The sequence below is a fragment of the Anas platyrhynchos genome, chromosome 2 (assembly GCF_047663525.1).
Source record: "Anas platyrhynchos isolate ZD024472 breed Pekin duck chromosome 2, IASCAAS_PekinDuck_T2T, whole genome shotgun sequence".
NCBI classification, from domain to species: Eukaryota; Metazoa; Chordata; class Aves; order Anseriformes; family Anatidae; genus Anas; species Anas platyrhynchos.
In genome coordinates this window covers 115711981-115736043 of record NC_092588.1, presented here as the reverse complement: position 1 = coordinate 115736043, position 24063 = coordinate 115711981, and the positions used below count along the sequence as shown (strand labels likewise).

Here is a 24063-nt window from a genome sequence, read left to right as displayed (position 1 = left end):
ATCCATTCATGCATACAGGAAAAATCCAGCAGGAGAAGTAACTGTTAGTGCTGCCTCATCCTAAATACATGCAAAAAAAATCACAATCACAGAATCACAATCACAGAATTTCTAGGTTGGAAGAGACCTCAAGATCATCGAGTCCAACCTCTGACCTAACGCTAACAGTCCCCACTAAACCATATCCCTAAGCTCTACATATGTAAGAAAAAATGTAAGGAAAGTCCAAAATTGAAACAAAACCTGGTTGATTCCATTCTGGGGTCTATCAAACAGGAGCTTGCTGCTGTAACCTGGAAAGGGTCAAAAATTGGCATACGTTATACATACTGCTTCCGTGTCTGCCCCCAGGGGCTGTCCACTCTCCTGCCACTAATTGCCAAAGGTATAAACTGGAAATTAAGGGAGCACTCCAATTGCTCTCCTGAACTGCCAGGCTCCTCAGTGAGATATATTGAGCCAGTGTGCAGAAGTGAGGCCAGTGGCGGTTTTCTATAGCTGACAGATTAAGTAGGTTTATTGAAGAAACAAGTGGAAATAGAAGTACAGCATGCCCGGGGCAAAGAACAGTGTGTTTGTGCTCCGCACATCAGAGAGGTCACCAAAGAATAGCTGTGTGTGAATGTCTGACCTCTGTGCTGCTGCCAAGGGCAAGGAAACGTGGTAATAGGAGAAGTGGCTTTCATTAGGAACCTGCTATTTCTAACATAAACACTACAAAAAATATACAGCAAACTGTTTGCACTCAGTTATTTTGCCTATTTTCCCTCTTCCTCCAAGCAATGCCCATCTCATCCCTCTTACCTGGAGTCATCCCAACACACTTTACAAACTGCAATAGATCAGAAAGGAAATTTTGCCTAATTAATAAAGTCACAGGATATCCGAGCTGGAAGGAACCCCCAAGGATCATCAAGTCCAAATCCTGGGTCCCCTAAGGACCATCCCAAAATCAGACCATGTGTCTGAGAGCATTGTCCAAATGCTTCTTGAGCTCCAGCAGGCTCGGTGCCATGACCACTGCCCTGGGGAGCCTGTCCCAGTGCCCGACCATCTTCTTGGAGCAGAACCTTTTCCTGATATTTTAGATACTCTTTCCCGATAATTCAGATACTCTATACATTTACCCCACAAAGAAATAGAAAATCCAGGCATGAAAGAAAAGTATATTTAAGAAGAGCTTCGGGTACAGGCATTGAGAATTTTTCCTTCACTCTTTCCCAGAGCAAATGCAGTTGGCTTCTAGGAACTGACAGCCCCACTAACAGACCAATCTGTTGAAACTCTGCTAAAAGAACACGAGAGAGATTTATTCTTCTGAGGTCAAATTCTCTATTAGCTCAACTCCACTGGCTTTAATTGAATTGCGCAGTCATACATTTTAAGAAATTAAACTTCTCAGACAAAATTAAAATACTCATTCTTTGCAGAATTTTTCCGTACATTGAAGCTAATGATTTCAACTGATGCACGGCTCGTGCAATGAATTCCTATTATTTTTATTTACTGATAGTTACAATTCCTTCAAGAAGCCTTCTCTCCTTCTAAGGCTGAAAATGAGACATAAAAGAGAAGTCTCATGTATTCTTCACAGCACTTGTGACATAAATAACACACTGGGACTCTCCATAATGTGAAATTTTGGTTATTGACCAGGAATCTGCTCACTGCAGAGACTTTTAAAAACCTCACCACCTAAATGAGTTTTTAAAAATCAATCTGCTGCTAGAAAATGAAAATTTGGCACAGGAACAGATGTTTTTGATCAAAATTTTCATTCCAAAACATTCTATTTCAGCTTATTTCAGCACTGGATGACATTAAATCAGTCCTCAAAGACAACAGGGAGCTTGCAGAAATTGGAATGGTTCGACATTTTCCAATTGATTTCTATTGGCTTTGGCTAAAGCCCACACTGCACACGCTGTGGATTATTCCTTTTGTCCTAGACTCTTAAATGCACAAAACAAATAGTGATGAACTTAAAAGAGGGAAGAAAGGTCCCAGCTTTGCCCTCTTTTTCACAAAGACAGGTTCAATGGGACTTTCAGGGGGTAGGTCAACAGTCTGAGGTCTTTTAATTCGATGTATTTTATTTTTTACAATATTGAGAGGACTATCATGCTGTACTTGCAACACCAATTTCCTCCCACCTGGCCGGCTTTGTAATCATGAGCAATAACATCATTCCACTGGGAAGCAGTAAAAATGTACAAAAGCTACCATTTCTCTGATCACATACACTTACTGTTAAAGTCCTGAGAAGACCAAAATCTTCTGTAGAAAAAATAAATAAATAAATAAATAAATAAATAAATCACCTTAGTTCCCTATATTGCTGGAGCTCTCTGAAATTTCCTGCTTCTGGCACCAGCTCAATGATAAGAGAATTGAGAGCTATGTGGCTCCACGGGAAAAGATAACAAAGAATCAATGTTTAAGCAATTTCAGGATCATCTCTGAATTTGATGTCCAGCTGATTAGTTTATATCGTAATGGTTCCTCGGTCCTATTTTAAGCATCCTGGGGAAGAACACTTTGTAACCCAGTTAAAATGCTTCTTCGTTGGGCAGAAATCAATACCAAACAGGGCAGAAATGACCTCTGCTGAATTTTGTTTTGCTCACCGCAGGAGTGCTTAAAATATTAATTCCAGGGAATTTTCTGCAAAATTGAACAGATTTTAAATAATCCAGCATAGTCAAAGGAGCTCCTAATAGTTCATCCAGAGAAGATTACTTGTACCAAGGACTGAAGGAGAATGGATTGGCCTTATGTTTAAAAGTCTGGTTTTATCATCATAATCTGATCCATCCTCTCTCCTTCACCCAGATTGATAGGGTCTCTTTGTTGGGGTCTCTTTGGCTTGGTCTTCAGACAAGACAACTCTCAACACCTCTGTGTGTTTCTGTGCCAGTGCTGCACAGTTTGGGGTGGAAGAGCTGATGGAGTTCATTGCTTTATTGCCTTTAATTCTCCACATTCCCTTTGACCTTCAGGCAACCTCTGATCTTGGAACAATTGTGAGAGAACAGCTCATGTACATCTCATACACATATAGACATACATACACATAAATATATTTATATATATATATTCTTCACATAGCTAGATATATCGCTATGAGATGTGTCTACTTGTTTTGTTTTGGGCTGGGACGGGTTGTCTGTTCCTGTTCAGTTTTGTGTCCACTAATAACTATTTTCTGTGCTCTCAAACACTTTGGGTTTTTGTGGTCATTTGTTCTTTCCTCACTGGCTCACAAGTTAGTTACAATGACTACTCATGTGTTAGACTTTCACTTGGTTTCATTAGACTCTTATCACACGTGGCCAGGCCACACCATTGCAGAACCAGCACTGAGCCAGAACAGAGTTTAGGCGAAAGCCTCCTGATGTTTTCCTGATTCTTGAGCAATGTCTTGCAGTTAGAGCAAAACACATTCATAGCTACCCACAAAATCCCTTGGCCTGCTGCTAGCAATGGCCGTCCCATATTTACTGGGATTCAGAGGAAAATCTCTTGTCATCCCCTGCCAGGGAGTCCTCCCAAGGCAAGGGCTTGACCTTGTGATATAAGATGTAAGAGTGAATGACTTGTAGAGTCCATGCATTGTGGTGGTGTTATCTGAGGGCCTCCTTCCTCCTTTACGTGTATTCCCTTAAAAATGGAAAAATGACCAGAGTCAGAAGCGTATGCCAAGACACCTCAAATAATGGCCAATACCCAAGCCAGCCAGCAGCATATCACACCCAGCTCTCTTGGATTAAAATATCCTCAACTTGATTTCTTTTTTCACTGGGTTCATTTTTCTTAACATTTTGATGAAGCCTACTCTGTGTCTACATAGAGCTTTCTGATCTTTACATTAACATCCCTCACCAGTTGATGGGTTTTGGTTTTGTTTTGTTCTGTTTTGCTCGTTTGTTGAATTCACAGAAATTCACTGAGGAATAGGGGGGCACCAGCTGGCTATCAGATAATTTTCCAGTCCTAGCAAAAACCAGGACAGGAGAGAAAAATGAAGGGAAATGAGAAGAGAGGAATCTGATCTGATTAAGGCACAAAGAAACTCACGGTGCCTTCAAGAAGAATGGAATAAATTATCTATTACGTTGATTTAATGGTCAAGAGATTATTAATCTTCAACAGTGTTTGCACAGCAAAGTGTTCACAAGGGGGAACATTTCTTGTCCTCTGGGGCACTGTCCTGCAAACACCACAGGAGCAAAAGTGACAGTAACGCCACTTTGCGTGGCATGGGGTTTGAGTGGAAATGGAGACACAGTCCAGATTTGGGCTTTAATTTCTTCCTCAGGAGAATTTGGTTATAACCACATTTTCACATTAGCAAGCTATTTAAAGCATAAGAGAGAACAGGTCTCCTGCTCGGCTCCGGTATCTTAGTCTGTATTCCAGCCAGGGAGCGCCTGATAAAGGCTCAGTATTTTTCCACGAATTAGGATGCCTTAATTAGTAGGGATGGCTCATTTAAATTAGCTCTAGGAGCGCGTGCAGCCCTCGAGAGAGCTAAGAATAATGACTGTAGTTCATTCAGAACAGAGTGAGAGGATGCTCTGCTTTAGGAAAGACATTCAAGCAGGCAGACCAAGGCAACGTTGGACGTGCAGCGAGTCACCTACATGCATCGGGGCTTATTTTTGTTGTTGTTGCTTTGTGTGAGTGTGTGTGTTTGTTTGTTGGTTTGGTTTGGGTTTTTGTTGTTGCTGTTGTTTTTCAGAAAGCGCCCATTGGTCCTTTCTGGAGCTACAGTCACAATTTTTTCCCTATGACGTGATCCAAGCTGGATTTTTGCCCGGACAGAAAAGGTACTTCTGAAAACTCAGTTTGCTTAATGCAATCAGAGCTATAAAGTGCACCCCGCCTGTATCTTTCCAGTGATGGCACATTGCATTTTCCCTAACTTTGAGACAGGGGCATGAGCAGTTATTTCCATTGCTGCCCTTCTTGCACCACACCGATGGCACCTGCCAAGCAGGTACCATCTTCTGCAGGAAGAACTTGTTCTGCAAACCAGGGCCATCTGCAGGAGCAGACAAATCTGCAGGTACTGCAACATGCCAGTAGACTGGCCTGTGGAAGGTTTTTGACCCTCTAGGTACAAATCAAAAGTGGTCACTGATGCGTGAAACATTCCAGCTAAGCAAAATTGCCAGAGCCAGGATGGTCTTTGTCACTGGCACAGGTGTGCAAGTAACAGCTGCTTCCAAACCCTCCACAGACAGCTACTGTAGCAATGGCAGAAACTTTTCATCCTCATACAGCTGCAGTTGGACATTTTTTGCAAGGCCACAACTTATTTGCTTCTCCCTTGCACTGGCATGCATCCCTCACATCAGCTGTGAAGCAGAGCCCAACGCCAGGGACTTGGACTTCTTGAAACTACTTCTTTTTTTCCTAGGAAATACCAATTTGAGATTAAGATACACACCACTCTGTCCTAACGGGAGCACAGGCTCAGCTTGATGTGCATGTAAGAGAAGATTCAGCTTGGTTCTGGAGACCGCTGATCTGCTTTTCTCCAGCTGGGAGGAAACAACACCATAGGTGTAGTGTTATTTTTAGCTCCTGTGTTTTAAAATGGTGATCTGTTGAAAAACCTGATTGCTGCTAAAGACATCAGGAAGACTTCTTCAAGCAAACAATTACGCAATTAGAACAGAAGATATTAAAATAAGGCTTCTGCGATGCCATGGGATTGATTTAAGAGGGTTGCAGGAAGCTGAGCCCTGCTGTTCCATGATTGGTGTCCCTGAGAAAACCCAGTAAGGGACCATAACAAAACCACATAATGGAATTGTTTGCGAAATATCAGTGGCTCTGGGGTTTGCAATTCTACATCTAACATCTTTATTCATGATCTGGGAAAACAAAAAGGAAAGAGCATGGAGGATAAACCAGAAGGGTCCCCAGCTGACGTAGACACTGGCAATGTCAGGCTTGTTAAGCCCACGGGGAACTCGAACAGAAAGGGGTCTGATCAGACACCTCAAGCAAGATGTTGCAGCCTGTCTTAAAAACCAAGTCTACTGAGTCATCTGGGGTTAAAGGAAGGGCAGCAAGGGCCAGCAGAATTGGAGGAAAATTTGAGTTTGTTGATGTGATGTAGGGTCACATCAGAAGCCCACATGGTGCCCCAAAGCCCTCTGAACCTACCAGGTCCAGAAGATCTTTGCTTCTCAAACACCACTGCACCCAAGCATCAGCCAAGACTGGAAAAACATGGGCTGAGGTGCAAATTGTGCCTTTCCACTCCTTTCCCCCTGAAAAATGAGGGTGATTATGGCACCTTGGCACAAATCTTCCCCTGGGGCCACTGGTAAGGGCAGCTCTCGTGGTGACAAGCGGGGAGGAAATCCTGCTTTTTTCCATGAAAACCAAAGCGTGCTCAGGGCCCCAGAGCGCCTGTGGTGGCTCTGGCTCCAGAAGGTGCTGCTTTCACTCACAAATGAACTGAGGACCCCGCTCCCTAGGATAGTCACTTTCTTACACACCAAACGGTGTGCAGATGAGCCAGACCAGATGGGTTACGGAGCAGAAACCTTAGGCTTGAGTACCATGGCCAGAACCGAAGGGTGACTGTTCAGTCCAGTCCAGATACGGACAAAACGAGTGATGTCTGGCTGTTCTGGCTTCTCCTACAAACTATGCTTAGCCACACAGTTGCTCTGTATTCCCTGTGGAGCACGAGTGGCATCTGGTGGTCAGATCCCCCTAGCACTCATCACAAACAGATGAGTTACACATTCATACATATATATTTATAATATATGTACTATATGTATATAATAACTACATCATTACACTTCTGCATGTGGGAAGGGAGGAATGAGGACCTGTTCTATCTTGCTGAAGGCATATTTTATTATTTTTTTTTCCAACTGCTTAGAAAAAATAATCATCAACATCAGGGCTTGCTATGAGAGTAGAGATGAAATAAACTTGTTTCCAATCAGCTACCGAATGTGCATCCCTAGAGATGCTTAGGGCCACGTGTTTCTTGGAATAGAAGTTTGTTATTCTCCTTCTGCCTGTTTATCAGACATTCGCTGCCCTGGCAGGACACAACTTCTCTAAGTCCCTGCACCCTGCAAACCCTGTGAATATTGGGTGTGCTCGGAGGCTGAATTTCTGCCAAGGGTGCTCCTCACAGCACTGACGTGTCTGGCAAGCAGAAGTTTTGGTGCAGAAGGGCTGTGTCTGAAAGATGAATAGGAAAACAAGCCCACGCAAAGCACTGAACATAAGACAGCCTGGGTTTGGATTCTTATCTTGCAGGTGAGTGATTTTTTTACGGCTCATTAGAGAACAGAGACTGAGGGGTTGTCCCCTTAGCTCTGATAAACATGAACTCCTCCTGGAAGGTTTTCTGCAGCTGGGCCATGGTCTCCCTCCTTTGCTGTCTAAGAGTGACTGTCCTCAAGCTGCTGCCTTTCCCTGTCTGAAACCTACTTTTTGCCTAGCTGTCCCCTTTCCTAAAGCTCATCGAAACATGGAGTCACTGAGAGTGATTGGTACCTCTCTGCAGGTTTGGTAGGAATTGCCCAAAAGTCACTAGGATGGACATTGTAAAAGTGAAGAAAGGGTGACATTATGAGAACACCACAATTGATTTTAATGACGAGTGAGATCTGTGGGTGCGGCTTGTGGATGGCTTCTCTGCCTTTTTTACCCCAGAGGCCCCTGAGGGATCATAAGTGTGATACTCCTTGATGCATCTCTGCTGTATCCTGTAAGGCTCATCTGGTGAAGGAAGCAGAGTGCTAGCACCCTTCCCTCCAGCAGGCTTGCTCTCCTGCCCTGCTCGAAGGCTTGCATCCCTGATGCAGTAGAGGAAAGAGGTAAGTGAGGGTAAAGAGGTGAAGAAAAAGGTAGAGGGCAAATGCAACTGAGACAGACCGGGTCTTGCCATGCTCCTAGCCTACAGAAAGTAAAAGGATGAGAAGAAAGCAAACACACACTGCACTGTAAATAATAATAAATAGTAAATATAATAAAAATCATAAATGAAATGGACATTAAATAGTAGGGCTGCCTAAAGACAGCAGAACAGAGCCCTTTCATTCACCACTCTGCATTCAACAGTTATCTCACTGGGAAAAAAAATCTCAGGTACTCAACAGGCTGCAGAGACAACCTGCTGGGTGTTTGGTGAGATGAAGTCTCAGCTGGAGAAGGACAGCGATGTGAACTGGTCCTCTGAAGGGACAGCCACGTCTGCGGTGGGAGACGCCCAGCACCACAGAAATGTCATGCTAACAAAATCCTCCTTGATGCAGGAAAACCACAAGACTTCAGTAAGAATGGAAACTATCTTGACAAAATCTCATGTAACCATTTGCTTTGTCTCACTAGAGAATTGTTTTCATTCAAAGCAGCTTTACAATGAGAGAAGCAAAACAATTGGTAACAGGAGAAAAGCCAGATTTTGAATTTATTTGCCCAAAGATGAGCAGAAATTCAACTTCAGGCAGTTCCCACTGTACACTTGTACACAAGGGGTAAAAACTAGGCTCCAGGTACAGCCTGCACAGTAAACCTCAGCATTCTTCCTTTGAAATCTGAGGTAATGTTTGGCAAGATTTTCAAACCAGTTGCTGAAGTCACACCTGCAAGCGCCTGCAGTCCTGTGAGCGGAGCAGAGGCACTCACAAGCCAAACCGACTCCAGCCAGCTGCGTGCCGTGACTGTGCCCACCGGGATCTGTTTGCAAAAGCTCCCTCCCCCTTTTCACGTCTCCAGATTTCATGCACGTCAAGTTGTTAGCATTTTTCTTTTTACATAGATCCCATATGTCTTGCCCCTACAAGAGTTAGAAGGGACTCGAGGAGCTCGTCACGGTCCGTCTGCACAAACCTGGGTCGCAGGAGGTCCACACTAAAGCAAGGCAGAGATTCACATCCTCCTCTTCCCAATGTCTGATCAGGAGCAGTGAGTCGCATGGCTCTCCTTTCCCCGTCCACCTTCCTCAACCCCAAAAGGCACAGACCACGCAGAGATATCTCAGGAGCACACTGAGAATTAAGCAGCCAGGGAGAGCTCTGGGCTGCCTCAGGAAGGGCCCCAAACTCACTTTGGCATCATCCCAAGCTAAAAAAAAAAAAAAAAGGCAGGTGGATACATGCACAGGCACAGGCGCTTTAACAGCTCATCTCTCCTAAATGACTGCACGTGCTATTTGCAGAAACATGTGAAAACAGAACTGCAAAACAAATGATGGATGTTCCCCCTGGTCAGAGCCCCGTGGGCCAGGGGCTGTTCTGTTGGAGAGGGCAGGGTGGGAGGCTGGCTTTGCACAGGATTTTGTGGTCCCTGCTTTGTAGGGAAAGAAGAAGCGCAGCAACACCACAGCACGTTGTGAAGTTGTTTGCATTCATCTGCATGAACGTGAAATCTCTGCGGACCCCCAGACCTTGCACGCCGCATCAAGAAGCTACCATCAGCTGCAACCATCTCGCTACCATTTCCACAAAATACTAATTGCAGAGCACGTCCTGCTAGGGCTCTGTGGGGAGAAGGAGAGAAAAGCCATGGGGAGGACTGCACAAGTGGCTCATTTGCATCGGTTGCCCTTATTATTCCTCCAAGTGCTTTCTTTTTCTTGGGTATTAATTAAAGCTCATGCAGTGACGGGGAGGGAGGCACACTGAATGACTGCCACATGCTTCGGCAGGTTTAACTCATCCCACTACAAAACCTTTTATCCAGATCCCGAAATCCTATGTGGGATATGAGACTGCTGAGGAATAAACTGTGTCTAGGGATAAAAACACGATGGGGAAAAAGAAAACACGTTTTCATTGCACAAATAACCCTGCTGAAGTACCCGTGGGACAATGCACAAACCGCAGCGTGCATCCAGAGCTTTCCCCGTGCCCAGCCCTTGGGAGCCTCCCAAAAATGAGGCGTGCTGCTGACTGCTTACTGGGCACAGGTTTTGTGTCTGCAGCAAAGGGAAACAATGGCTCCCAACTGTTTGGGGCCTCTGACAGGTTAACACAGGGCTCATGTCAGCTGCTCTGACAGTGACATGGTGGTAGCGGGGTGGTCGGACCAGATGATCTTGGAGGTCTTTCCCAACCTTCATGATTCTCTGATAGGCTTGCAAAGCTTTCCCTCCAGGCCTGGCTCCCTTTTCTCCTGTGCTGTCTCGCCATCAGCACGGCCACACTGCTGCTGAGTTGCACCCAGGCACCACCTCCTGGTGCTGTGGTGAGAAGATACAGAAAATGCAGAGACTAATTCCTAGTGAGCATGAGCACTGTATTTGTGTGCTTGGATCAGCCAGGAAAACTTAGTTGTTGTGATGGTAGGCTTCAGAGTTAACATCCCCTCTTTAAAGTGTGTTTTGCATGCTAGGGAGGCCTAATTTCTACGAGCTGCTCAGTGCTCTGCATTAGGTGTTGGTGATCTCAGAGCAGATAGTGCAGATTTGGGTGCTCTACCAATAATAATTTTAAGAAAGCTTTTAAGAAAAAAAAAAGTTTTATTAAAAATTCATGAAAGTTTAAATTCTTTTAAATAGTAAGGGGGGGGGGGGGGGTGGTCTTTAACACTCTGTTGGGAGATGAGGTTTATATTTTCCAGCTAGTTTAAAACCCAAGCTTACCATGACTCTCATGGGGAAAAAGCACTGTCCCATACCCTCAGTGTTGGCCCTTCCAATTCAGCTCTGCCATCCGTCACCCTTATGAATAGCTGACAGGCTAAACGTGACGTTTCCATGCTGCTGTGGGCTGTGTGGGGGGGAAGAAATGGGCTTCAGAAGTGCAAATTGATCGACTCATTAAATTAATTAAAAATTAAACACTATAAATCTAGGGTTTACTTCAATAGCATCAGAATTAGCAGTATGTTATATCTGGAATAGGCAAGATCAACTTTTACCATGCACAACAAAACTCTGCTCCTGCCACTGCTCTTTCACTCTAGAGAAGGCTCAATATTCATTACATACTGTAAAAAAATGGAAACCTCAATAGACCTCTTTTGAAATACCTTCCTGAGTGATTAAATACTTAGAATTGCAAGTGGCAGTGTTTTAAATTGATTTTCCCTCTGTATGTTTGACTGTAATTTTGCTAACTGCGCACAAATCCAGCCAAAAGCTCGGGGACAGCCTCCTCATTTTGTCAGTCATCTGACCTCGTTTGTAACTCTCATGCCTAGATTTGAATAGCATTAAAAAGAACACAAGATTTAGGAGAAAACTGTTTCTTTTTGTTCAAAAAGATATACACTATTTGAATAAAAAATCACTGGAATTGCTGTTGAAACTCTAGGTGTTGGGAAAATAGCATTTTTGTACAGAATTTCAGGTTTCAATAACTTAAAAAGCGTTACGAAAGGCTCCTTGTTAAAAAGTGTTATGAAAGGCTGGTGTTTTTTTGTTTTTTGAACATAATTTTGAGATTAAAAAGTGAAAATTGCTACATGCATCACTACAATTCCTACACTATTCCTACACAAAACCTTAGGGGTTGTTCAGCAAGCACTAGTGTGTGAGGAACCTGGCGTCCTCCAGGGATGCTCCCTGAGGCAGAACTATGGGGTGGGTGAAGCCAGGAGGCTCACAGCAAGCTCCTCCACTGGGATGTGTGCTGTCCCACAGCTGCGCTCACACAGCAGCCTTTTCTGAAGGACAGGTATCACAGCCATCTCTGCCTATTTTCTTGAACCCAGCAGAAAGTTTGTGACTTCGAAACCGCTTTGCTTTCTGTCATATCTGGTTGAAATCAGCATTCCTGATGCTACTGGCAGAAGACAGAGGCAGGTTTCTCCATGCAGAGTTCAGAGTAAGCAGGGACACCTCCCACCAGCCCAGGCTGCCCAAAGCCCCATCCAGCCTGGCCTTGAACACCTCCAGGGATGGGGCATCCACAGCTTCTCTCGGCAGCCTGTGCCAGGGCCTCACCACCCTCAGAGTGAAGATTTTTTTTTTCTGATATCTAATCTAAACCTACCCTCTTTTAGTTTAAAGCCATTACCCCTCATCCTATCCCTACACCCCCTGACAGAGTCCCTCCTCAGCTGTCCTGTAGCCCCCTTTAGGCACTGGAAGACCACTATAGGATCTCCCTGGAGCCTTCTCTTCTCCAGGCTGAACAACCCCAACCCCCTCAGCCTGTCCATACAGGAGAGGAGCTCCAGCTCTGAGCACCCCTGTGCCCTCCTCCGGACTTGTTGTAGTTAAGCCCACATCCTTCTTGTGCTGGGGCCCCAGAACCGAACGCAGCGCTCCAAGGGCACTTATCCCTATTTAATGCTGCTTAGGGGAAAACAATAAATAAATAAAATAAATGGAAAACTGCTGGACAGGAAGGCTCAGAACCACGCTTTTCATTTAACGCATTTAATGACGAATTGCAATTTTTACAAGTACCCCTGTAGCCCCCCCCCCTTCCCTCCTCAGCACCGCCCCAAAATGGCGGCGCCCCCCCCATCCCCTCCCAGCCCATGGCGCCATCACCCCCGCGCCGCCCCTCCCGCCGCCGGGGCGGGAGCGTCCCGGGGGCGCGATGGAGGCGCTGTACTTCGCCTATGGCAGCAACTTGCTGCGGGAGCGCCTGCTGCTCGGCTCCGCCGCCGCGCCCTGCGGCACCGCCAGGCTGCCGGTGGGTGCGGGGGGACGGCTGGGGGGGGTCTGCGGGTATTGGGGTGGGCTGCTCAGGGTGGAGGCGGCATCGCTGGAGGTGTTTAAAAGAGGTTTAGATGGGTGGTGTGGGTTAGTGGAGGGCTGGTTGGTGGTGGGTCAGGGGTTGGATGTGGTGGTCTTGGTGGTTGGAGGCTTAATGACATGAAAATAGACTGCAAAGCCTCCGTTTGTTTTTTTTGTAAGCCTCCAGTTGCTCAATTTCTGCAGCCTTTTCCCGTATGTGTTAGGGCATGTGACAAGAAGGTAACATCTCAGAAAGCAAATGTGTTAATGTATGCAGGAGGCATGTGTTTCAAATCAAAGTTTTCTTACAGCTTAAAAAGGGGAAGAAGTAAGCAAAGCCATGAGGTTTCGTAGTTGTATTATTATTATTATTATTATTTTGTTTGTTTTTATAATGACTTCTGCCTTTGCCAGTTTTTCGGTTTGTCGTTGTTATCGATCAGGTAGTCTTCCTTCAGGCTTTTTTCTTCCCCTCCTCTACAGCTAGTGAAAGGTGTACAAGTTGGAAAGGAAACTGGGCCTCTCTGAAGTCAGACATGAAATTATACTGGAAAAAATGCATGAACAAGTTACTGTATTTTGCCTGTATGCTAATATTTGGTATTCCTTATATGAAAAAGAAATACTTGATTTTGAAAGCAATGTTTTGACTTGCAGCACTTGAATAAGCTAACTGAAAGAGGCATATACAGAACATCCTCAGTTGGAAGGGACCCACAGGGATCATCAAGTCCAACTCCTGCGTCCCCAGAGGACCACCCCAAAATCAAACCATGTGTCTGAGAGCATTGGCCCAATGATTTGTGAGCTCTGCCACCTTGACTTAAAAGTACCCAAAAGTGTTCCAGTTGAGTGAGGAGATGGCATATAACACTGGAAAATACACAGGATGGTATTGTATGCCTGGGCACTTCTATTAGGATGTGAGGAAAAGACTTACCATTTTGGAGGCTTATCATCACTATTTTCCTGGACCCATCATGGTAGCATTTATGTCTTAGAACAGCACCAAAACCTCATGAGCTGAAGCTGGATCAGATCCTGGCTGCATGACTGTGAGTTCTTCCTTCTGTGGCTCCAGATGACTTCTTGTAGGCTCTGCTGTAGGTGCCCCCTTCTTGTCAAGAATAACCAACAACCCTTATTGTTGAGTGGAAATTGATTTTTCTGCATTGGTTTCATTTGCAGGACTTTAAGCTCGATTTTGGCCATCACCAAGGCAGGACAAGTCCCGTCTGGCATGGAGGTACAGCTACCATTGTTCAGAGCCCTGGAGACGAAGTATGGGGAGTAGTGTGGAAAATGAACACTAGCAATTTAAGTTCACTGGATAAGTAGGTGACTTAACTTTGCCATCTTCTGTTACTTTAGAGAGCAATTTAAAAGTAGTAGTGTTGTTTGTTTGCTTGATTTTTGTAAAAAGCAGGGTGGAAGCTTTTGCTGGGATCAAGAAGACACTGGATTTTAATATGTGAATTTCACTCTATAGTGCATTTATTGGCTTCTAAAATATTTGAGATTAAAAGTGCCTTGTTTTCAAGCAAACGCTAATTTAGTGTTTGTTTTTTTGTTTATTTTTTCATTTTGCTTTTGTTTTTTCCTTTTGTAATGATAGTAGAATCATAGGCTATCCCAAGCTGGAAGGATTCCACAAGGATCATCGAGACCAACTCCTGGCTCCACACAGGAGTATTTATTAATTCTGATAATCTTGGTTGGATTTCTCTTGTGGATTACAAGACTTGCACAGTACCTGAATCACAAGCAATACTCTCTAATCTCACAAGTTATCTGCTGGTCATCTTTCTTACATTGTTAAAATGATGACTAGGGAGCAGCATTGACTTTTAGAAGCTTATTTTTGGATGTGAAAGCAGTTAGCACAAAAAATACCGGAATATGTTTTGCTTTAATTATTTTTCTCTAAGTCATTTAACCATGAAGATGAGTGTTCTGCTCTGAATTCTTTTATGTTAAATGCATAGGTTTAATTGCACAGTTTGTTTGAAAGACGTAAGATGCCTTTTACCCATGCTTCAATTATTGACCGTGAAAGGAATATATGTCCTTTGCAGGCAAGAGGGAGTTGCAGATGGAATTTATGTCCCAATAGAAATTAACGTCCACACTCCAGCAGGAAAGGTTCTGACCTGTCGAAGCTACCAGATGAGGGACTACGTCCGTGGTCCCCCTTCTCCACAGTATAAAAAGGTAGGTGTTGCGTCTGGAGAGAATGAACAGAAACACGTAATGCAGTACTTCTGGCCTGTTTAACAAGGACCTTATTTTCGGTAGATAAAAGGCATGAGTAATTCTAATGTAAAGGTGTAACTTCATCCTTGTGCAATCTACTAGTGTAACGATGCTTACTGAGGACTGCCAGCTCTTAAAGATCGACTAAATCAGTTTTATGTTCTGCTTTACATGAAGCCTCTGTTTAACTCATGAATTAGTTACGACTGACACCAGGATTTCTGAAGGAAGCCAGCTCCTTTCCATACATGCAGCAATTCTCTATTTAGGAATGAAAAATTAATGCACTCCACTGAAAGGACAGAGGGAAGCTTCTGTGGGGAGAATAAAGCACCTGGCTTGTAGTCCCAAGGACACGGGTTATTCCTATTGCCTTATAAATTATCTTACTATCTTCTAATGCACAAGTCCACCTGCCTCTTTTTACCAGATCAGTAGATTCACAAGATCTCTAGCACCACTGTAAGGCACTGCAGGGTTCTCACTTGACAGCTGGGGAGGCAGAAGTGTTTCAACACCGTTCTGCAACTCACTGACTCTGTAGAGACACACGGCCCAGTCACGGAGCAGGCCTGACCTGCTTAGCCTGTGAGATCTGATGCAGGACTAGCCTCAGGTGGCATGGCTGCGTGTCTGGAACTGTGAATTGTGCAGTTACTAGCAGCTGCAGGCAGACATCGCTGTAACACGTTGACCAAAAGCAAAGAAACAGGACTTGAGCCTGTGAAATCCCACGTTCCTCTCTCAGCTCCCACAAATCAGCTTCCAGGAGCATAGCGAAGGCCTGCTGCTGCAGGATTTCTTAAGAGAAAGCTTGCTTAGAAAGCAAGCTTTGCTGCTTCCTGTCAAAACAGATCTTTAGGGTTTTTCAAGGAATTAGTATGTGGAAACTGCTGCTGCGTGTGAGCTCTCACTAGGATGCCGTGAGAGCAGACTTCCAATATTGGCAACTTTATCTAGTTAAACATTCTCTCCTGCTGTTGTCAGCGTTGGTTTGTAGTTCTCTTTTTCTCCCCCCACCCTGCCCTGGGTTATTTGTTTAACCTAAGTTAACCAGACAAGAGGTCTAAAAATTTAGTACAGGTATCTGTACACAATGAGCTACATCCATCTACTGCAAGGTACTTTTTGTGGCAAAGTTTATCCCCTCCAAACACCACATCCTTGGATTTCCTGGTTGTTGAATGTGTGAAAGAATATTTACACTGGTGTCAGCTTTTAAAGTCTCTGTATTTATCTTTCTTCGTTTCTATTTGGCAACTTGCTAGTGCCTCTTTCAAGCCTTGGCTCCTACAGCCTCCTCTTTTCCTCTCCCTGTCACTTAAGTTCTCTTGCACTAAAACTTGAGGGTTTGGGGTATGTAGAAGGAAAGCTGCAGCAACAAACTCTAAGGAATCTGTTTTCACTAAGCTAAGTATCTGTTTCTGTTACTCCTATAACCTGTTTAGGTATTCACTGTTGTGCTTTGGATTTGATCCGAATGACTGAATTAGCAAGTTAATTGTGTCTTGGGCACATTGGCAGCATTTCAAAATCTTAGGGGTCTCCCTTGGTGGTACCTGTTTTTCTCTTGGTCCTTTCTGTATGACTAAATGTTTGGAGGGATCTATCCCTCCTAACATTATTATTGACTCTTTTTTTTTTTTTTTCCCCTTTTGACTATAGGTTATCTGCATGGGTGCAAAACAGAACGGCTTGCCAACTGAGTATCAAAAGAAATTAGAAGCTATTGAAACTAATAACTATGCAGGACCAGTGCCAATCTTTGAAGAAATTGAAGCTGCTGTTAAAGCAAGTAAAGCAAATTTTGCATAGAACACCTCTGCACTTGCTTGGCCATTCACCTTGATTTGGATCCTTCTCCTCACTGTGCTGATCAGCGGTTTCTTTGTTTATCAATAAAATCTGAGTTTGCTGTGCATCTACAGGAAGCTGTTAGACATAATTTGCCATCTGAAGACAAACTGACATTGATAACTTCTTTGCTTTGTATGTATAGCTTAAGTACACACTGAACCTTTTGCAGACTTGTAAATTATCTTTCTGTAACTCTCATGGAGCTCTGCACACAAACTTACGCTACATGTCCTGTTTACAGACTTTTTTAAAAGAAAAAGGTCATCTTCCTAGGTTTTGGCATCTGTTACCTTCTACGGAATAAGGGCTGCAGGATCAGGCCCTTTGTTCTTAAGTTACCAAGAATTTCAAAGACTTACTATAAAGCAGTACTAAACTTTTTTCTTTGCTGCTGCTTGTAATGGTCTTAAAGCCCAACCTGTCTGAAGCTGTGGAGTTCCCATTTACATAGGTAAAAATATTCCTCTTCTATTAACTAGCTCCATGTTTTTAAGTGTTAGCCTGAAAGGCAACGCAGGCCTGAAGATTGCATTCAGTAGAGAAACTTTTTCAAAGTGGAACAGCCTCCCTCTTTCTATAGCTGATAATCAGCATAGGTGTGCTAGTGAAGTACAACCAGCAGATTTTAAAGAAAACATTTTAGATACTTGAGGTTTTAAAAATTACTTTAACTGTCTTGGTACTTTTCTAGGATTTGGTCTAAAGTCCAGAAAAATCAGCAAGACTTCTGTGAATTCATCTTAGCACGTTTTGTGTGTTAAATCACAGATTAACAGACTCGGCCTTTTTTTCCACAGTTGTGACAATTTCCTACAAAACTGGAAGCACTTGTAAGGTTTACAGTACTTACCAATCTTTACGGTACTTGGCAACCCCTATAGTTAGTCTTTGGGGACAGGGAAAAACAGACAACCTGGAACATGTGAAACAACTGAACTTTGATTTATTTTCTGTACTGTAAGGTATATCCAGTGTCACTGTGTGACTGCTTAGATGGAGAAATGAGAAAGTAATAAACTTACCATGTCTTCTCTGCATATTTTGTCTTCTGTAAACTTCTGCCAGGGATCTATAGTTACTGTCCTGATGTCATATGACTGTTCCTGGAGTTGGGCACCACAACTCTAAAGCAAAACATGATACTTTCTGTATTAGCACTGTCTGATCTGAGATTGGAGTAAATAAAATTGCAATTACCAAACCTCTCCCGTGCCTATTCAATGCGTGCTTCAAGAATGTGTCACTTACATAAGCTGGAGCTGATGATGTGGAACTGTACCTCACAATTTCATTCTCTTTGCACTTTTAATAAGTGAAAGTGCAGTATTAAGAGGTAAGAGTGTGTGAAGCTCAGCTCCTCGATGCCACAACCACTTGTTTTACTGTGTCCTCACCAGGCTCCTTGGGCACTTTTGAGGGGGTATTTTACTGTTGCAAGAAGCAAAGGGAAAGTAAACACCTGGAGGGAGTTAGGAGGGATACTTTATGCCTGCTGCTGAGGAAAAGGGGGAACTCAGGGGGACGGCGAAAGCCTCCTCCCTCCCTGAGGAGCCAGGGGGACGCACAGCGATGGCTCTGAGGGAGAAGCAGCCTCCGGCCATGGCCGTGCGGGGAGGAGCCGCTTCTGGCCGGGGAGGGGGCACCGTGTGCGGGGCGGGAGCCGCCTCAGGCGGGCCGGGGGCGGGGGAAGCACCGCTCCTCCCTGCCTGCCCTCCGTCCCGGCTCGCCGCGGTGAGTGCAGGGGACGGAGAGGGGAAAGGGGGCTCGGCGCCGCCGGCGGCATCGCTCCCTCCCCGCGCCCCCTGTGGGGGCGGCCGCCATGTCGCGGCGGGCGATGGGGGGCGGCGGAGGGGAGGGGGGGGGGATAAGTAGAAAGCATTTTGCTTGCCGCAGTGCTGCCCGAAGGGCTGTGAGTCCCGCTGACTCACACGGGAGTCGTTTAGGCCTCGCTGTTTTGCCCAATTGAGGCAAAAATAAGCGAAAAAACGAGCGGGGGAGGTGGGAGCTGCTCGCAGGAGGGTGTGGGGGGGTCTGCCGCGCCCGCACCTTGATGTCGGAGCATCCACAGTGTCCTGCCAAATCGTGGCTCCTTCTTGTTTATTAAATCTTTTCCTGAAACATGCCATAAAGGAGTTATCAGGGAGCCCCATAGCATCTTTTTTGGCAAGGACTTGGTACCAGGGACTCCAAGCCTGGCAGGTAAAGCTCCACTTGTTTAAAAGTGTAGTATTGGGAAAGGCAGCAGCAAAACTCAAGAAGGATATAAATATTTCTTTAAAAGCCTCCGCCTTTTAAGCAAAAGCTTGTCAGGTTACCAGATGGAGTTAGAAATTATTTCTTACGTGTTCTTTATTACCTGTTGCTCTTCAAACAACTAGAAGGGGCAATAAAAGCTTACGCTAAGAGTCAAAGCGTAAAGAGGGGGGGAAATCACTGAAAGGTGCTGATCTCAGTGACCCCAAAACCACAAGAATTGTAATGGATTTACACTAGTGTGATGTTGATGTATGGCTCCCAGCACACGTATTGATATTCTGTAGCATCGATTATGATAGTTGTAAATGGGAGTATGATTAATGGGTTTTAACTCATGGATACAGGTTATCATTTTAAGATCAGTACAGGGACTCTCTGCAACCTCAAGAAATGCACAATTTGTGCTATAAAAATAAAGGGTGTTTTTTCTTACCTCTGGGAAATAAATGAATTACATCACTTCTTGTCATGACTTCCCATGTAGTATTCGTGCCCATTTGCTTCTAATATCTGCACGTTTTTACTGTTCTCGTACCGCATAAAAGAGTTAAGCTTCTTTTAAAGTTGAGGTTTCAGTCAGAAACAACTCTGAAATTAACGCTGTGTGGAAATAAGTTCTTGTGTATTTGCTATGTTCAAAAACGTTATGGCACGGATGAAATAAGATGTGGATAAGCAGTCTGTTTTCTGTTTCTCCCAGTGGTAGCAAGTACTTGAGTTTGGACTGGCCTGACTGAGTCAAGATTACAGCAATTAATGAAAAAGCATGCTAGGATCTCCAGTTCTCCCTTTGCTGTAACGACCCTGCACTGGGATGGTGAGCACTGCAGGACAGCTTTTCTCAGGAGACAAAGCTGACTTGAAGACTCAAAGGGCTCAGATTTTCTTGTGAGAGGGGGCACTATTTTCATAGAGCCATCTCCTAAGAGTAACCACACTTTGAATACTACAGAATAGTCGTTTTGATAACTACAGAAGAAACCTTCTATTGACTGAGTTTTTCAGGTCTTTAGAAATACACTTGTCTGGTCTTAAATTAGCTGCTTAGGAGGACAGCTCCTAATTAATTTGTTCCTTGTATTGGCTTTGCTGCTTCTTCCTACACAATCTCCTTGGGAGCAGCGAGCTCAATAAGGAGTTAATTATTAAGTTTACCCAAATGTGGAATTCTTTTTAGCTACTCTTTAAGACCCTTCAGCCCGTCTATACACAGCATTTACATTGAGTAAGACCTTTTTGTGATAAATGTTGGTGCTACCAGTAAAACAGAATATTCTTCGCTGCCAGAGGACTTGCGGCACTGGAAATTGAACAGGCACAGGTTTTGTTAGAAGGAAAGCAGGCAATCTTCGAGAAAAGAGGATATGAGAAGGGCAGGGCCAGGAAATATAACTATATATGCTTGTGCAATGCCGAGAGTTTAAACAGAGGGAAGTCAGAAGAGCCACTAAATAAAAGTGCCAATACCTTTTCTTGGAAGCTATCGGCACTGCTGCAGGTTATTGACATAAAACTTCGCTGTGAGCACTGATACTTCTGCTGTATCTCTTACTATGACGCATTTCATTTCCCTTTTTCATTTCCCTCTTTATTCCTGGCCTGATCCCTGTCTTGCTTCCTCTTTGTTACTCTCAGTTTTGCAGGCCTGTGATAAGCAGCCCTTGCTAGTGTTGCTGTTGCTTCTCACATTGCTTCAGTCCCCACTGATGCTTCATTTGGCCAAGACTGTCTTCTGTCTCATTTGCTTTTGCAATTGATGGGTGAGCACTCTGCTCTCTGCCTCCTTTTAATTCCTGATAGTCTGTTTTCTGTCCTCTCCACTCAGCTGAAGCTGTTCTCAAAGAGGCTCACTTAATTTCCTCTACAGCATCATTGGCAGCCTCTCGAGTAAACCTTTATTTTTTCTTTTTCCCAGCAGGAACAAGAAGCCCATTCTGTTCCCAGAATCGAGGCTTTGCCCCATATGTGTCTGTCTCCTTGTCTCCCCGTACCAGGCTCCTGCTTTGCCCAGGTATCACTGTTCTTGCCTCTCTCCCTTCCTCCTTAGGTGGTCTGCTGATTCAGGTGCTTTACAGAGCAGGCAAATCTTTCTGTTCCTCCCCATGTGTGTGCCCTTTGTACAAACCTCAGTGCTCATCTTCAGCTGTTGATGTTAGAATCTCTGTTAGATCTCTCTTTATCGTAACTTAGTGATACCTTCAAAAGGACTGTAAGAAGCTCAGGGTGGCTTTTAGAAATGATTTCATTCATTAGGCCTTTCAGAAATGGAATGGCTGTTAAATGAGGCAGCGGTTCTCAACAGAATATGTTTTTAGACCTTAGTGCACGGAGGTGTCCCCACATGCATGTATGCCTCAGCCTTTTCTTCCAGCATCCCCACGACTGATGCACGGGATCCAGCAGCTGGAGTGCCTGAGATAAGAAAGAAAACATTGTACATGCTCCGTGGTCTAGCAAGTGGTTGCTTTCAATATAGATTTCTAAGCCACATAAGCGTTTACCTTTAAACATGCCAGCTGTGTAAGCTAGCATTATAAAGCTAACAGAACCTTGTAATGGGAGACTCAGTATGTTGTAACCCTGTGATCCATCACTCAAAGAGGCCATTGTAAAGCACCGTGGAAGCTGGGACTCTTTCCAGAAAGAGACGATAGACTTGCAGATAAGTCTGATACCTCATAGTGTCAGCACGTTGGTCTCCTGCTTCCAAAAACCTGAAGCTAGCAAAGCAGAACTGTGTATGTCCGAGTCCTGTGGAGAGTTTTTCCGAAAGAATAAGCACATTCCCACACTGACGAGGACCTGTAGGTGCTGCTGCACCTAAACCAGCTACTGTAAAACATTTTTGTGTTTGCTTTAGTCTGGGTAGGACCTGAGGTTTCCTCATGTAGCCGATCCACTTTGTTACAAACATGCAGGTACCTGCCTTGCTATTAGCTGCCTGTGCCAGGAGATAGGGCTGTTCTAACTTCAGGCGCTCAGCTCTTCATCTGACGTGACATTTTCTTTGTCTGGGGATGGTGGAAATTTTCCATTTTTCTTATGAAAAGATACCGGTGAAAGTTACTGCTTTCTCCAATACTGAGTATCTTTTTTTTTTTAATCCTGAAGTTAATATTGCTACAGAAAATATCACTGAGTACGTCATCGTGCGCGGGTTTAATATTGCCAGCTGTAGCTTCCCCGTTCTGCCTTTGTGCTTTTTCTCCCTTTCTCCCCTGATGCCTTCACCTTAAATGCTTTTCTGAATCCTCTCGTTTCTCCATTGTCTTGTGCTCTAGGAAGAAAATGTGCATTAGGATAATGTGGTCCTAGAGCAACCAAAGCAAGCAGGAGATGTTGGGTAGGAGCAGTGGCTTGAAAGAGAAGTGTTAGTGTCTGTGTTGCCTGTGTTTTAGAGGTGACTCGATCTCTTTAACCGAAAGCTTGCAAAAGCTCTGGAGGAAATGATGTTTTCAACATCTGTTTGGTCTCCGTGATGGAGTTCAGTTCCGAAATGAGTTTTCTTAAAGAAAGGGATGTGCCTGCGTGGCTCCTAGGCAGCGGGGTGACTCAGGAGTCAGCCACTCGACCCGCTGGGTCATGCGCGTGGTGCACTGCAGGGCTGATCTGTCTGAGCAGATGCAGTCACTCACTCGTGGTCGGAAAGCCAGCTCACTGGGTCACGTCACGTTTGGTCGGAAGAGCTCTGCCGTTTTGGGGTTGGCTGCGACCCCAAACGGTTGTGCCGGGGATGTGCTTTGCTTTCCTTCAGCCAGGGCTGTCGGAGAGTTCACAAGGCCTCGCTTCTGAGGACAGTCACCCTCCTGGCAAAATTTTACACAGAGGCTTTCGTTGTGACCGAAGACAAAGGGAATTGCTAGGAGAAATTAATTCCTCCTACAGAATTAATTGCTACGAAATAGAATTTGATTCCCCTTTATTTCCTTGTCGAGCTGCGTTTGGACAGATGCCCTGCTTTGTCTGTTGAAACACGAAAAGCTAATAAAAATATTCAATTATGCACGAGGAACGGGCAGTTAACAAAGCAGATGCAAGCGTTGTTGTTTGAGGCAAGCTGCACCGCAGTATTTATATTACAGGGGAGACTGCCTGCAGTAGTTTTTGGTTTGTTTCTTTTCCAAAAGCTGAATAAATGTCTGGAAGTGCATGAGGAAGATAACAGGTTGTGGGTTTTTTTTTGGATAAAGTTGTCAGTGGTGTTGTGCAGAGGCTGGAATTACTCTTTGATGGCTACTTGCAGGATGCATCTGCACAGGGTAACGTTTACATTGAGGCTCTGTGCAATTTACTTTTACAGGCTCGGTAACGTGAAGGACAGATCGCCCGTTTCCCTGAAGCTAACCCCGAGCTGACTCCTCACTGCAGCCAGCCAGCTTGCCAAAGATGAGGCTAGACGGAGCAGCTTCTTGCTGTCTCGACTATGGAAGGCCAACTTTGTGCTAACTTGGAGATTTCCTTGGAAAAACCTCCAGGAGCAAGCCCGCCGTCCTGCATTGCTTTGCTGAAGATCTACCGAGAGCTTCTGGTCAGTAAGATCCGAAACACGCAGTGTTTGATCGACAACTTGCTTTACAATGAGTACTTCTCCACCGAGGACGCCGAGATTGTTGTTCAGTTTCCAACTCAAGCAGATAAGGTATTGTTTTCATTTCACTAGCCAACCTGAACTTTCTGTTACTTTCAACTTTACTGTTAGGTTTTATGAGCTTGATGTCTTTCCCAGTCTTTGTTATTTTGGAGACTCCCCACCCCATTCCTTCTGGACAAGCATCTCCACCACTTCTCTTTCCAGCCCTGCTGGCACTGCTCGTAAGCCTGCTGGCAGCTGCCAAAACGAGCAGGTTGGTAATTGCTGCTCTGTGTCCCCAGCTGCAGCTTTGTCCTTGGATAAAGAGGTGGCCACCGTGGCTGTCAGTGCAGCTTGCTGCACACAAGCCTTCATTATAATATAGAGTATTTTAAGGAAAATTTACTTTAGGAAATGTTTGGACGTGGTAAATGTTTGTAAAACTGAT

The 24063-nt window shown here is 44.6% G+C and overlaps 2 protein-coding genes across 12 annotated transcripts in view; both read left to right on the top strand.

Moving 5' to 3' along the window:
* Window positions 1–12473: 12473 nt before the first annotated feature.
* GGCT (gamma-glutamylcyclotransferase) lies at window positions 12474–17994 on the top strand. Its single transcript, XM_027451130.3, has 4 exons — window positions 12474–12635; window positions 13868–14013; window positions 14755–14890; window positions 16598–17994. Exons 1-4 carry the CDS (start codon window positions 12540–12542, stop codon window positions 16745–16747), a joined length of 528 nt encoding a protein of 175 aa, XP_027306931.1. The 5' UTR covers window positions 12474–12539; the 3' UTR covers window positions 16748–17994.
* A 390-nt stretch (window positions 17995–18384) lies between these two features.
* Window positions 18385–24063, top strand: part of NOD1 (nucleotide binding oligomerization domain containing 1) — a 29145-nt gene continuing 23466 nt past the window's right edge. For 2 of the 11 annotated variants that reach the window (XR_011806769.1, XM_038173529.2), the window contains exons 1-3: window positions 18460–18520; window positions 20961–21056; window positions 23346–23684. Coding sequence is in view for 10 of the 11 variants with exons in the window: in XM_038173529.2 (XP_038029457.1) it covers window positions 23469–23684 (216 nt within the window). In the remaining variant the exon portion in view is untranslated. 11 annotated transcript variants of the gene reach the window in all.